The sequence below is a fragment of the Charadrius vociferus genome, unplaced genomic scaffold (genome assembly GCF_000708025.1).
Source record: "Charadrius vociferus isolate BGI_N301 unplaced genomic scaffold, ASM70802v2 scaffold398, whole genome shotgun sequence".
Taxonomy (NCBI): domain Eukaryota; kingdom Metazoa; phylum Chordata; class Aves; order Charadriiformes; family Charadriidae; genus Charadrius; species Charadrius vociferus.
In genome coordinates, this window is record NW_009649571.1 from 1140300 (window position 1) to 1154935 (window position 14636).

General features: G+C 46.1%; 1 protein-coding gene across 1 annotated transcript in view; it reads right to left on the reverse strand.

Moving 5' to 3' along the window:
* The window catches only part of ZNF618 (zinc finger protein 618), a 73218-nt gene extending 59367 nt beyond the window's left edge, over positions 1-13851 (reverse strand). The window contains exons 1-3 of the mRNA XM_009890275.1: positions 13683-13851; positions 9517-9612; positions 6712-6789 (exon numbers count right to left, since the gene is read on the reverse strand). Of these exons, the coding sequence (XP_009888577.1) occupies positions 6712-6789; positions 9517-9612; positions 13683-13851 (343 nt within the window). The remainder of the gene's footprint in view (positions 1-6711; positions 6790-9516; positions 9613-13682) is intronic.
* Positions 13852-14636: the final 785 nt, after the last annotated feature.

Below are 14636 nucleotides of genomic sequence, written 5' to 3' on the forward strand. Positions count from 1 at the left end.
CGGCGGGACGTGGCTGCCGACGGAGCGGGCTGCAAACAGCCAGCGGCCCTGAGCGGACAACCTGACCTGCGGAGCCGAACTGGGCCACCTCGAGGGCTGCACGTTACAATGCAGCTGCCTTTGGAAGAGCCTCCAACACTGGGGGCTCCTGTTTCCTGAGCTGTCATGGGGGCCTGGATGCCAAACGGGACAGCCCGAGGGGCATCGGGGGGCTCTGGAGAGGCGCGGGGCGCGAGGACTGCCCACCGGCATGGCTGGGAGCAGCCGCCCCCTGCTCTGCCCCCAGAGAGCCCCGCCATCACCCCTGCTCGCCCCCAGCGTGGTGTCTGGGGCCCTGCCGTGCTGTGCCGGCTGGACTGACGCTCCCTCAGGGTCCCACTGTCATCCATGGAGCTCCTAACGATGCATTTTGTAATGTCTAGTGAAGGTTTGCTGAAATCGCTCACGTGGGTTAATTCCTGGGCAAGTGCTGTCACAGAAGGAACAGGTCACCCTGCTCGGCCTCCCCTAAGGGACGGCACAGCCCGCTCCACTGCTGCGCCTCCCTGCCACAGCCAGCCATGGCGCAGCCCCTGCCAGAGATGGGCCACCAGAATCCCCCCGGGGGCTACTCTGTCCCGGTCTGACTGAAGGGACATGTGGAAAGGTGGGAGAAAAAGCTCCTGCCACTGTAACACCTGGGACTGCGGGAAGCACACAGCAACGATCATGTTCAAGCCCGAAATGAATGCAACAGGCAAAGCTGCAAGCTGGAAAACAAACCCCAGTGTTATAAGTCAAGGATCATAAATGATTAGGGTTTCCAAGCCGTTTTGAAGTGTTTCATATTCATCCTAAATTGCATATACTGTATGTCACATTATCTAATAACATAACTACGTTTCAAAATATTCCGTATGTCTCTTGGAATCACGCTCGCATTGCTCGGAAAACCACAGCTGCGGAATGTCACAGCATTTTTGAATTTAAAATTTGCAACCTTAAGTAATGAACACTGTTTGCATTTAATTTCCTTATTTCTTAAGAAATAATAAAAACAAATGATTGTGGGTTTGTGAATTTGTACATTTCTACATGATTAACCTGCCTGATTAGATCACTTTTCAAGGCAGCGTTATTAATTTGGCACAACTTCATAAACTGAGGGGCCAGATCAGAAACCCTCGGTATCATATGCAAAACCTCCACAGTCAAACCCCTGTATTTTTCCACAGCTGCTACTTGTTTGAATTACCACCTATCACTCAAGGAAAAAGCTAGCTGTGGCACAATGGAGTTCTGCAAAATGCTGTCCTGGCGTTTACAGACAACGGCATAAATAAACCATAAAAGCTATGTACTATGCATGTGCCAGGCCATTTCTGTCATTTAAATAGCTTTAAAAAGTACTTCAGTCAAACTTAACAAGAACCAAGCAACACACAAAGGTTTAAGGAGCAGCCATTTCTGAACTGTGTTAAGCAATGTTGTTACTCTTAGTCATAAGACAGACTAAAGTCGTCATGAATTAAAAAAAAACCCCAACCTAAAAATCCCCTAACAGCCCACTCTAAATCACCTTTGGGCTGAGCCCAAGTAATTACAGCTTCAAAACAAAAGACCAATTTCTGAGAAAGTTGCAGAAGTGAGAATAGGGAGGTCGGCAGGAAAGCTGGAAAATAGGCAAGTTAACTCCTGCGTCCCAAGTAACTTTCTGCATCTCCTACAAAAATCGGCTGCAGACTGGGAAACATGCACAGTAACAAATGGGTGGCTGGGATGCAGCACAGGGGGCAAAGGACCCCCACAAATCCTCTGATTTTTCAGTAGCAGATAAACACACAAATTAAACCCCACTTTCTTCAGCTCCGAAACACCATCTCTCCTCAGGAATGGTTATTTCGCTATTAATTTTCAACTTCTCACCTCAAAATCGTTTCAGTCACAGAACTGCTCCAACTCAGACTCCAAAAATGCGCACTTTGGAAAAACCCATTTTTCCATATTCACGGTTTGAACGAGTCATCTTCCTTTTTGTATTTTTGGAATCGAGCAGAACCCATTCTTGGAAAATATTAATCCAAAACTTTAAAAGCTTTGAGAAGTTTTTTGAACAATTTGTTAAACTAGAAACTTCGCCTGAAGAAAACAGTCCTGCTCTACTGCATTCAGTATTTATTCTGAGGATGGTAGATGAGCCCCTCGGCTGGCACACCCATGCGGGAAGGTAACGGAGAGCTGATCAGTTCAGGGGGAGGCAACGCAGCAACTAAATAATGTAAATAAATAATAAAGAAAAACAACTTGAGCAAAATCATCGTGCAGCCCAGAAAAGCTTATCTGGAAACAGAGAACTTCCACCAATTATTAGGACAGAGGCAATGTATCCTGCGAGGGTTAAACTTGAGCCTTGCTATTCTCTTTCATTTGCTTTCTGAAGAATTCTCCTTTGGGTAAAAATCTCCCTTGGTTGGCCTCAGCCCAGAGGTTTTTAAATTTACTTTCTGAAAGTCTAATAAAGTCATTTCAGCCGCTTTTTTTTTGAGTTATCTAAAAGTGAAATAATTTTTCTGACTCAAAACATGCAGATGTTTTGCTGCTCATGTTGCTTAAATATGACCCAACCATACAAAACAAAACTTTCTAGCTGACTAACTCCTGAAGGGAATCCAAACCTTTAAATGACTTGAAAAACCCCACACAGCTAAACAAAAAGCACTGTAAGCCACACATTTTGCAGGCCCAGGGGTTGTATGGAGGCGAAGCGGTAACGTTTGTGAGCGCCCATGGCTGGGACAGAGCCTTCCATCGCCACCAGGAATGCGCCGCCTTTCTGCTCCCCCTGAACTCCGGCAGCTCGGCAGGAGGAAGGAGCCACGATCCTGCGGGGCTCCACGACAGCTCACAAAGGAGCCTTTCAGCTCGACATCATCTTTTTTTTTTTTTGTTGGGTTTCTTTTTCTATTTTATTTGCACGTTTTGGGGAGGCGAAAGGGAAGGAACACAACCTTTGCCTTTCTGCCTTGATAAAATGTAGTGAGTAAACTTCTTACCTACGTTTCTGATTCTTTGCAGAACCCTTTACGCGGGGTTTTCCGTGCCTGCCTCTCGGCTTTCAGAGCAAAGCAGAAAGGGAGCTTGCCCCTGCGAGGCAGCACGTCTTGAACAAGAGCTGCTTCAACCTTTTGTAGTTCTCAACTGCCAGGAGATCAATCGCTCCCTGAAATTCTCCAGCCAATGCTGAGCACCACAGGGAAAGCTCAAGAAATTAAGAAAATGCCCCGTTTTCCAATAAGAAACCATCTGTTTCTGAAGGCAGATGAGAAAAAAAATCAGCCTAAAGAACACAGGTCACCTCCAACACAGTTGTCTACCATGGAGATCTAGAGAGGAGGCAGGTGCAGATTAAAAAAAACATCTAGGAAATTTCTCCCAAAAACTATCATTACAAAGAAAAATGTCATTTTTACCTTTAGAGATCTTGCCAGTGTGAAAGTCTTAATGTGGAACTGAACAGTTTTGCACAGGGCAAAACAAGTGACTGACAAGGAGGGACTGACTGCAGGAGCAGAGAGGGCAACAGAGTTCCCACCTGCCACTGGCCACCAGCCGCGCACCCCCAGCTTATCTGCTGCAGCTCCAAACTGGACACCAAGATGTACAAAAAACAGCTTAGAAATAACCCAGTTCAAAGCAAGGACAACTTGGGACCTCCAAACCTCCTGACCCAGGGACAGAAGTTGGGTCACTGAATGGTGACAGCGGAGCTGGCGGGACAGATGTTTTTTTCAGTTGTTCTGCCACAAAGGTCCAAAACACATCAACACAATTACTATCTGCTCTCCCATGCACTGAACCTTTTGCATCACCAGCTCTGTCCATCTGCAGGACCAACCAAAACTTGGCCAAGGACCATCAGCGCCACAGGAACCACACAAGGAAGCAAAAAGCATAGGGCTGCTCAAGGGGAACGTGTGTATCCTTCAGCAAATCACAAAAAGCAGGTATTTCTGCTTGAATGCCCCAAAACCCTGGAAGACAGCACCTAAAGAGAAGAAAAAGGGGACTAAGTTTGCTCTAGTTACTCTGATGCTGAGCTGGTGAGTTTACCCACGATCAGTCAAACCTTCAGGGAAAGACAGATGTTATGGGACTGACAGGTGGTCCAAACCTCGGGGAAACCGCGGCTGACGCTTGGAAAAAGCATCAGGCAAAGAGGGACTGCCAGGTCCTGCCACTGCTGGCTCCTTCCTTGGCCAGCCAAAACAAAATGTCTAAAAGATTCGGGATCTGAGTTTCTGGCAGCTGATAATTGCCTGTAATATGCCAAGGGAGCTCAATTTTCAGTGCTTCAAGAAGCAGAGCTAGGAGAGCTGGCTCGCCAGTGCCCTGTGCTTTTATCCAAGACGCGGACTGAAGACACGCCGGGAGAACATGCAAAGCACAGAATCCCATTCTCAGCACATGCGTAACCAGCAAGTTATCTCACTTTTGTTATGGTGCTGCAATACCAGCCCCTTCTATACAAGACTCAGATACGTGTGGCAATAAAAGCAGCTCTCACAAAAATTTTTCGGTCCTGCAGTCTTACATTATTTCCACCACTTTTACTGGTACAGTGCCATGTACGATTCATACTGGATAGTATCACTCAGGGCTTTCCTCCGTATAACCTTTGCTTTTTTTTTTTCCTAACTATACATTACATGCACACTCAATGGCACGTTACTTCTCTGCACACAGGTACGCCGCCCCGCTGCTTTGACTGCCAGAACAGGTTCTGTTTCTGGGAGAGTCACATTTACAGAACGGCATCGAGTTTTCACTTTGATTTCTTGTTGAGGAGTGTACATGAATAAATATCTCATTTTGATTTTCATTGTCTTAAGGCAATTCAAACGCACTTTAAATGTTACTACTACATGCATCAATTTACAGCAACATAAACCAACAATTTTTTAAGTTTCACATATATAAATTGCTCCTCCACCACTGATGTGAAAATTGCCAATAAATTTCCACATTCAAAATTCTGAACATTTCCATCTTCTATAGCTACACCTTAAAAAGGTTTTGTAAGCAAAAGGTAAAGTCATGTCTCTACTGAGTTCATGACAAAATTATGGTGTTGTGGTTTGGGCCAGACTGGCCACTGAGACGAAGGACAGATGCTCAAACCAGGACATGTGGATATTAATTGCACATGTGCATGTTGATGCATCCAGACTATTTAATATATAGCTTGATTTCATGATCAAAATACAAATAAATGTATAAATACAAATCAATTGGATCACACACCAGGAGGTGACTTCATACTAATGTAGGTCCTAAAATTCCAGCTGAATTAAAGATCCCATAGTGCCTGGGGAAGAGAAGTAAAATAAAAGCAATCCTTGTCCCTAATTTAAATACTGCAATTACTATTGCAAAATTATTGCAATGCTGTGATGCAACAGTAAAGCATTTTGTATGTCAGCAAATAACTGCTGCTGACTATTATTTTAGGGATATTTTTTCTCAAACTGCAGAGTGAAGCTACTTTGCAGTTACATTTAAAGGACTTTTAGGAATTTTGTTGGTATTTAGACAGGAATACCAGCATGGAAAAACAATTCTGCATGTATCTAAGGATACAGAAGAAGCTCTGTGATGTTAAACAGCACACAAGAAATACGCAACCATGCTATTAAAGGACATATTATGAGACTGTGAAAAACTCTGAGAAGTTAAGATGCATGTTCCCTTTTCAGCTGTGCATTTGCTGTCTTGTTTACGCATTTAAAATCTAACATTGTATTAGCCTTTACTATTCCTAGATTTTCAAACTTTTCATGCGAGTTTCCCTTATGCTCCTTTAGCCATTCCAGTCAATCGTTCTACCGAAGACCACGTGCGCTGATGCTGCTAGTTACAACCCAGGAGCTAAAGCAGATGCTCCTACAAGTCTGACACACAGGCTTCAGTGCTCAACTCAGGTGAAAGAAAATAAGACCACTGAAAGGCTCGTGAGCTAGTTTCTTCTGTTATTTCAGATACGTATTTCTCCATATTATACAAACTACACTTACTATACAAAACACCCAGCAAAACTCGTAACATTTCTGCAATTAAGCAACGTTGAGTTGGCCAGACTTAGGGAAATTTCAAATAAAGTCACTCCTGACTAAGCACGAGATGTTTCCTACAAACAATACACTTGGAAGGTGACCTCAGCCGACAGCAGGGGTACGGGGGTGAGGTCAAGCAGCATTTTGATTTTAACATAAAAATACAGCAGTATAGTGATGCCAGTATCTGACCTGATACCCTCCAACCCTGACTCACCAGGGATGGACTAAACCACCCGGCTGGACAGGAGCGTGGGGCAACTCGGTGATATGCCTGCCCCTGTGGGGGCAACTGCACTGCTGGCACGGGCTATCATTTGCCAGGAGAAACTTTTCGCTTTGCAGCTCTCCTAGTGCACAGCAACGTCCCCAGAGAGCCTCGCGCTGTAAATACTGCACCGAAGGCAAGAGCTGCTTCTGACCTCAGAAGAAATACTGCTGGAGTAGAGAGCCACAAAGCTTAGACAGCCCCCAAATTTATCCTGTGAAAGGCCCACCCAAAAGAAGCATCACTGATGAACGGAGAAGCAGCAGAGCAATCTTCAAGACCTTCCCGAAAATAAGTCCCCAAGCAGGAATGTTTACCCCAGGATTCCCAAAGATTTGAGCAGGAGTGAGATACCTCTGTGCGCTCGCACATGGGTCTGGAAACAGTTGTAATACTTGTATTTCTTCCCACATATGCCACACTCGTAAGACCCTGAAAAACAAGACAGAAAAGTATACATCACCATATTAGATCAGGAAAAACAGCCTCGCCACATACTTATCCATAAACTGGGGACAAAAGAATGCAGTTTGCAGCAAAGTAATTTTTGGAAGGTTCATGGAGATAAATGCAGGAAATCACTATCCCAGACTCAATCCTTTTTTCAGCCTTATTTAAAATTCCTTGGCGTATTACCCTGAACTTACATTTTCAGTATATCTTTATAACTTTGCGAACACGAAAGGGCCACTCTCAAAATAGCCTGACTTATAATTTTATAATAATGACTAATATTTCCTATGGACAGAAATAACCTTGAATTACTTTTCAGTAAGTTCCTAGTATATGGGAAAAAAACCTTTTCAACTGAAAAAAGAAGGCAATATGTTATCTTGAGGCAAGGAGTTTTCAAAATTTCTCAAGAAATGCACAATGTACAAATTTCTCAAGAAACCCACAGAGATTTGGTAAATATCCACCCAGAGGAAACCAAATAGATACAAATAGAACTTTTGACCTTTTTAAGGAAAAGCACATGACCACAGTAGTCTCTCTTCTCAATTTGTGTCTCTAATTCCAGAAAACACACATCTGCAAACAGTCATTTGAAATGAAACCAGAGAGACAGAGCTGGGAGAATCATTTGTAATGATGAAATTATGCAATGAATTTAGCCTCTTCTGTTTATTGGACAGCCGGACAGAAATTTCCTTAGATTTGTTATTTAAGTTGACTCAAGCTTTTTTTTTCCCCCCACTCCGAGTTGGTGAACAGGCAATGAGTTCACCTTTCAAGTTCTCACTTGCAAAATGTATTCCATTTCTCAGCTGTTCATCAGCAGCTAACTAACTGTGATCCCATCTGTGCTCTTCAGGAGGGCGAGAGCAGCACTTACTGGAAGAGGAGGTGGGAGAAAGAAAGGCTGAACATGATTTTATGTGAACACAGCATTTCATTTCCATAGGCGCTTCCTCACCCAACCTTAAAACAATCTTTTCCTGACCGTGCAAAAACAGTAAAACTCAGGGACAAGCCACAAACAAGAACAAAACATTCACACACACACATCCAAATAAATATTCCCAAACATCATTCGACAGCAATACTTACCCAGTGCTACTCAAAGTGAGCTCTTTCCAGGAACAAAACCAACTGTGGGTTTTTTTTAACATGCTATACCCATGTTCTTTTTTTCCTTTCCCATAGCCTATTGCTTACAGCTTGGGAAGAAAACAACCCTCCTTCAGTTCGCAACAGCGCTGAATTCCCTGTCCACCACTGTTAGCGTCACTTGGGACTGTCTTTTGAGCTTGGGAGGCTACTTCGTCACTGATGCTGAAAGAGGCAATTCGCCACAGTTTGATACACAAGAGTACACATCTGAAAAAAATACTCTAAAAGAGTGGCATTATGGTCAGTTGACTATGTCTGATCTGCTCCATAGCCTTCTAACTATCACAGCTAATTGTATGTTATATATAGATATACATACATGGGACAGTCATCACCCGTGGCCACTCCACACAGGCTTTTCTAAGTGAAATCCTGCAGATCAGCAAGTCGGCAGCATCTGCCAGCCCTCATTTTCCATGCTCAAGGACTGATGATATTCATTGCCAACCTCCAAAATTCTTTCCTGAAAACTATTCCAGCTGGAGCCCCAAAGCAGCACGGCCAGAAGACGAGCACAGTCCCCACCACTTGGGCCCTACCAACCACTAACCCTGGGCGACAGCAGAGGTTCAGCCGCACCAACAGCAGAATGCGACTGACGCCCACCCGTACTGCGGAGCAGCACTGCGTGCACACAGAGCACCGGGACAAGTAAAAAACAGTGAGGGTCACTCTAGGGTGAATTTTTTTCCCCGTTTTTCTTATATTTCCCTCTTCCTCTGGAGATAGTCTACGGCACATAAACGCATTTGGTTGTGCAGAAGTTCTTCAAGAAGAATATAACCTGTACAAGTAACCATGGAGCGCCTTCCCTCTCCAATACGAAACCAAACGGGCACTGCAGCCCTCACACATGGGGCTGGGGCTCGAGAGGCAGGGCAGGAGCCGAAGCCACCGGCGCGTCCCACAGCCAGTGCTGTTGTGCAGACGTCCTGATGCACCCAGGTCTCAAGTGCAACCTGGGGAAGGCTGGAGTCCTCTTCTTCGAGGCGGGTACCTCTCACCCACCTCCTACGCGCAGGCAGTAGAGCGCTGCCCCAGGAGACAGCGAGTTTGTGGAGTGTGGAAGGGAGGTGCAGTGCAGATCTAGAGTCCTGCAGGCACCGAGAGACAACTCAACAGCCACAACTGTGTACGCCGCACACCGTGATTTGGGGGCAAAGGCACAGATCCTCATATTAGAGAAAAGAGGGATGACTTGCCACAATAAATGTGTTATTAGAGTGGAGGAAAGATGAAGTGGGGGGAAAAAAAGACATCGCTACGTGTTAAGGCCTTACAAAGAACATGCCCGTGTTGCCTTGGACACTGCCACCGTGGTTGTGGTTTATCTCGGACTTGGTCCACATCAGGATGGGTCATGCGGGTTAAAGCTGTTTGTAGTAGGAGGGGAGATGGGGAAGGTTTTTGGTTAGTTGGTGCATTCAGTTTTGCCAGGCTTTTCCTGAGCCTCGCAGCCGGAATTTGGGCACGCACCCGTTGCATCCAGAGCTTTCCCTTGCTCCCTGATCCCTGGTTAGACTTTCACACCCTTCCATCACATACCGGACGTGTATCTCAACGCATGGTCAAAAATCCAGGTCCCTGAATATCGATTTCGTGTATATCCAACGGGAGAGGCACGTTCCACTGCTTTTCCATCTAAATTGTGCAAAAAAAAATCAGAAAGAGCCCTTAAAGTGGGTGCATTTCCAAAGAATAATGATGGCTGAAACCTATTAAAAATTTCCAAGACCCATCTGTCCCTGTGGCTTGCTGACAAGGTGTCAGAGGTCACACAGAGTTTCTTAAGGCTTTTGCAGCACCATCTTACTTGGCATAACTAGGAAGAATCCAGAGTGCTCTTGAATTCTGTGTGCTGAGCAGCTCAGCAACTGAGACACCAGCATCACGGCGTGAGGCAAGCACGCGCCTGTCAGACAGACAGTCTCAAAGCAGGAGGATTCACTCTTCGCTTTGCCTCAGAAACATTTCTGATTTAATGCGTTACTTGAAAAATCCTCTCCAAAATGTTTCTTGTAAAGTGCAGATCAGATTGAGAGCTTAAACAGAATCACAGAATCATAGAACGCTTTAGGTTGGAAAGGACCTTGAAGATCATCGAGTTCCAACCCCCCTGCCCTGGGCAAGGACACCTCCCACCAGCCCAGGTTGCCCAAGGCCACCTCCAGCCTGGCCTTGAACACCTCCAGGGATGGGGCCTCAACAACCTCTCTGGGCAACCTGTTCCAGTGTCTTAGAACTGTAGCCTCGTATAAAACTTCTCCTGATCAACTTGCAGGTAACTCAGTCCTCCAAAACACAAATACTGACCTGACGGTATTCCCAACATTGGAAAATTATCCACATCAGCCAAATAGCCTCTCCCCCTTTCTCTCGATTTACAACACAAGTGCCATTTTCCTTTCCTCTCCTTTCTAGAGGGTGGGCTCCTCTGCCTCTCCGCCCTGACACCCCTGCCCGCAGAAATGCTCACATGGTGGAGCTCTTCAAATGACCCTGGCCCAAGAACAGCACGTGAAGCTAGCACGAAAAAAGGCAAAAAGAACAGGAAATACTGCATCTCGGAGCTCTGCAGTGCCAGAAACACAGCGCTCACAGGGCAGAGAGAGCCGGCGGTGCCGGGGAGGTACGGGCGGGTGGATGGGGAGGAGCACATGATGCCCAGCAGCAGTTATCCGTCTGCTGCTGACCAGACCCCAGATTACAGCCAACCTCTCCGTTGGCTTTCTTTGCTTGGGATGCCTGAAGTGGGATCTCATGGAGCTTGCAATACGTCTGTGGAAAAGCAGATGAAAGGGAAATGGTCCAAACCCACAAAGATCAGCACCGGCTCTGCGGCTGGGGTACTGCAGCCACCGCCACCACCCACCCCACTTCGCTGCATCCGCTCTCGTCCATCGCAGGGTTTGGGCTGCTCCTAACGGATGGAAACGGGGTCTGGAGGAGTCCAAAGTGCAGGGGGAGACATGTGAGTGTGTAACCAAACAGGCGGCAGCATACACAAGGCCTAATTTGATGAAAACACTACAAGCAAATAGCAGCAATAAGGAGCTGGGAATCCCTGTTATAAATTGCTCCAAGTAACAACTAAAAGTATAAATATAGCATGCTCCTGCAGGAGATGTGTGACTCAGAAAAGAGACATAAATCTTCTAATGTGCATTTCAGCCAAGTCCCGAAGCTGATTCCCGCAGGAAGGCTGTCTGTCACTTGGAGCCACGTGTGCCCTGAAGCCTTCAGCACCGCAGCCCCAGCTCAGACAACACATGCCCCACTGAACTGACCGTTCCCAGCACACCATGAAAGGCTGGGGGCCTGGGGGCCGGCATTTCCACGCAAAGGAGAGGGATTCATTTACTCCCGCTTCACTGCTTCATCCTGCATTACGAATGACTATAAAAAAAAGAACCATTTTCAACACCTCCAGTCTCAGCTTCCCTGATGAAGGTGAATAAAATCCTACCAAAGCCTTGCCTTTCTGCACGGCTGAAGTGATTTAGCTATGGGGCTGCCAGATCACATCGCGAGAAAGGCTGCAGGGAGAAAAACTCCTGGAAGTACCGGTGAGCAGCAGCAGCAGAGAGCATGAAGCCTTTGCTCCGGAGATAGGAGGCACCATCGTCTTCAGCTGTTCGCAACCTTGGGCTGTTGCAGAGCAGCAGCCAACATGGCCAGCGAAGCAGCAGGCACGGGACGCTTCTTTTGCGAGTTACACAGATGTCTGCAGCGATGGAAATAGTGCCTGTCTGTGGTTTCTGGGCGGGGATGGAGGGAACCAGAAGAATTGACTGGGAGCCAGTTCAAGAAACCACAAGGAACTGATATCTGGGCACCACAGTCAGTCCACACAGAGCACAGTATTTGGTGGCCAAACAGAAAAGTTATTCAGAGCCACCTCCCCAACAAACAAGAGTTATGTGAATGGCGGATGAATAGGGGCACTTACAGGGCTCTTTTCACAAAGGAATCAGCCGCCAACTGCCAATCGCCTCAGGACCAAGTTGCCTTTAAAGAAACCCAGCGCAAGGCTATAAAATAACAAATATGATGCACATTTTTCATTTGAAAAGGCCCTTCCAGATAGAACTTCTCCAGTTTACTTTCTACAACTTTCACCCACCGCTTGTTAACTAGTAAATAACTCTCTGTCCCTCTCCCCACAGTGCCTATATGTTGAATAGTGTCCCCTCTCACTCCAGCCTGTCCCCAAAGTTCTCAGTAGGTGCGACGTGGTAGTGTACATCAGAGTTAGCCAACAGCAAAAGCCCATTCCCCCCCTGTCACAACCATATAGTCAACTCAGGGGACATCATCTGCAGAGCAGCTGCTGCTGCCCAACCAGAAGCGATGTGGGGAACGGGGTCCTACATGACAGTCTTGATCTGCAGATGCTTTCATCAAGGGCTGGTGACCACAGCTGAAGGAGAAGCTCCTTTGCCTCCCATCAGTGGTCATCTCTCCACCCATCCCTCCCAGGGCACCAAGGACATGTCTGCATTTCAAGGTTGCCCATGCAGTGACCAACCTCTCAAGAGCTGTCGGGGCACAAAAGCTCTAAATATACACAGACTATTTCCTCCAAATCGTAAGATCTTGAAGTTGGAAACAGTTATGGACTTCTTAGGCTTTCCCTAGATGTTTTGACCCTGCATAAATAGCAGTGACCTCCAACCCTGCCATTCTTAGTGGCTATCCTACTGGGTAAAGGAGGACAGTAAGGACAACAATGCTCCAAATACAGTCACCAGCTAATGACACCCTCCAGAGTTTCTTTCTGACAGAGTGGACAACGATGAATCAAAAACCAGGAGACAAATCTAGTATCAATGCTTCTTTTCTTTCCTCCTGCAAGACAAACCAACTCCAACAGCAACACTGGGCAGCTCAAATTAGCTTCCTCCCGAGTGCCTTGAAGGAAACACGGGTCCAACTGCTCTTTCTTCTTTACATCAGCAGCTGCCTTTGCTCTTAAAAGTCACTGCTGGGACCTGCTCCATGCCAGAACCGACAGAGAAGTTGGATCTCTCCAGGATCCTGCAGAAAGCCCTTTCCTTGGAAAGGGGGAAAGGACCATCGGATGTTCACAGAAAAAAAGAAAAAGCTTCTTCTCATCACAGCTCTAGGTGGGCTGGGATAGGAAGTACTATCTTGGAAGTGACACACCACAGCCAGCCAGAAGTCAAAATTATTCCCACAACATTACTGGTGATCAGAAAAGCAAACAAACAGCAACTTGTAAAACCTGTTTTTGAGTTAAATCTAATAACTCACAGAAAAAGCAGCCACTTCCCTCAAAGCAACTTTGCTCAAAGCATTTCAACTTTTTCTCAGGCTTTCCTCCTGATTGCCTCCTCATCTCTGCCCAACATACCTACCACCAGCCCTGGGTTCACCATGAATTTTGCACATGACTGATGGGCAGGTCATGTAACACGTCAAAAGAAGGTAATAAGCTTTTTCTTACAGTTACCCTGATCTTGGTTGAGTCTTTAGGGTTGATCAGATGCAAATAGATAGCAAAAGTTAAAGAAGGTCAATAATCCCAAGACAGGACCCCGAGGTTGATGTGTACCTTGGCTCTGGTCCCCCCAGAAGAGCCAAGCTGCCAGGAACGGCTCTCCGGAGCTTTGTTCCTCTCCCCAACACTGCAGACTCAACACCACGGACTCAGGGAACCAACTGATGGGGCACATTATCCCACAGCTTACCGAGTGTCTGCTGGTTGCGGACCCCACCTATGACCACGCAGATCTCTGCGGGCACGTCTCCTGGACCATCTTTTATGTTCTTCTTGGAATCTTTGGTGTCATCCTGCCAGATCACCTCTTCGATATAGTCATCTGGTACTTCTGTTTTCACCTTCACCTCAGTCATCATTCCACCCTCTTCACTGGGTGAGGACTGAGACGTGACCGAATCGGAGCCCTCTGCTTTCGGGCTCCGCGGGCTCCTCTTCAAACAATCCCTGAATGGGGAAAAAAGAGGAGAAAACATGAATCCTCATCGTCAAGCGCTCACTCTCTAATCACTAGGACATAATTAAAGGTACTTTCTTGTAATGCAATTTATTTAAAATAAGTATGGGTAGGTATGCTTGTCTGTTCTATATGGTAAGTAATTAAACTTTAACCCGACAAAAGTAATAAAACCATTTGTTAGTAACGAAAACAACTTTAATAATCACAAACAATAGTAGCAGTCATAAGCAGACTTGACCGGTACTAAAGAAAAGCACAGAATTTCACCTGGTTCCTAGCAGGTCAGGAGCACAACTCCATCAAGTATCATGCCAAGACTACACTGTACACGCAAAAGAAAAGCCATATTCTCCTGACATTTTTAATTGGGAGCTATTTCCACCCTTGTGCACTCCTCCAGGGGTTAATCTGCCATCGCATCCTCTCTTTTAACCCTTCAAAGCAACCCAACATCCTATGGTATTCGTATGGCTTTATTTAACATGTACAGTGATGATGAAAGGGCATCATCCATAGTATAATGATATTTAGGGAGACCATTACGTTACGGACAGATACAAGTATCAAAGATGACAGGGAAAGCGTGATGGGTGGGAAAGAAAGGACGAGTCCCATCTATTTAGAAGCAGATGAAGGAAATAGTGTGTGTTTTCATCTTGGAAAAAGAAAGCTGGAAATTCATCG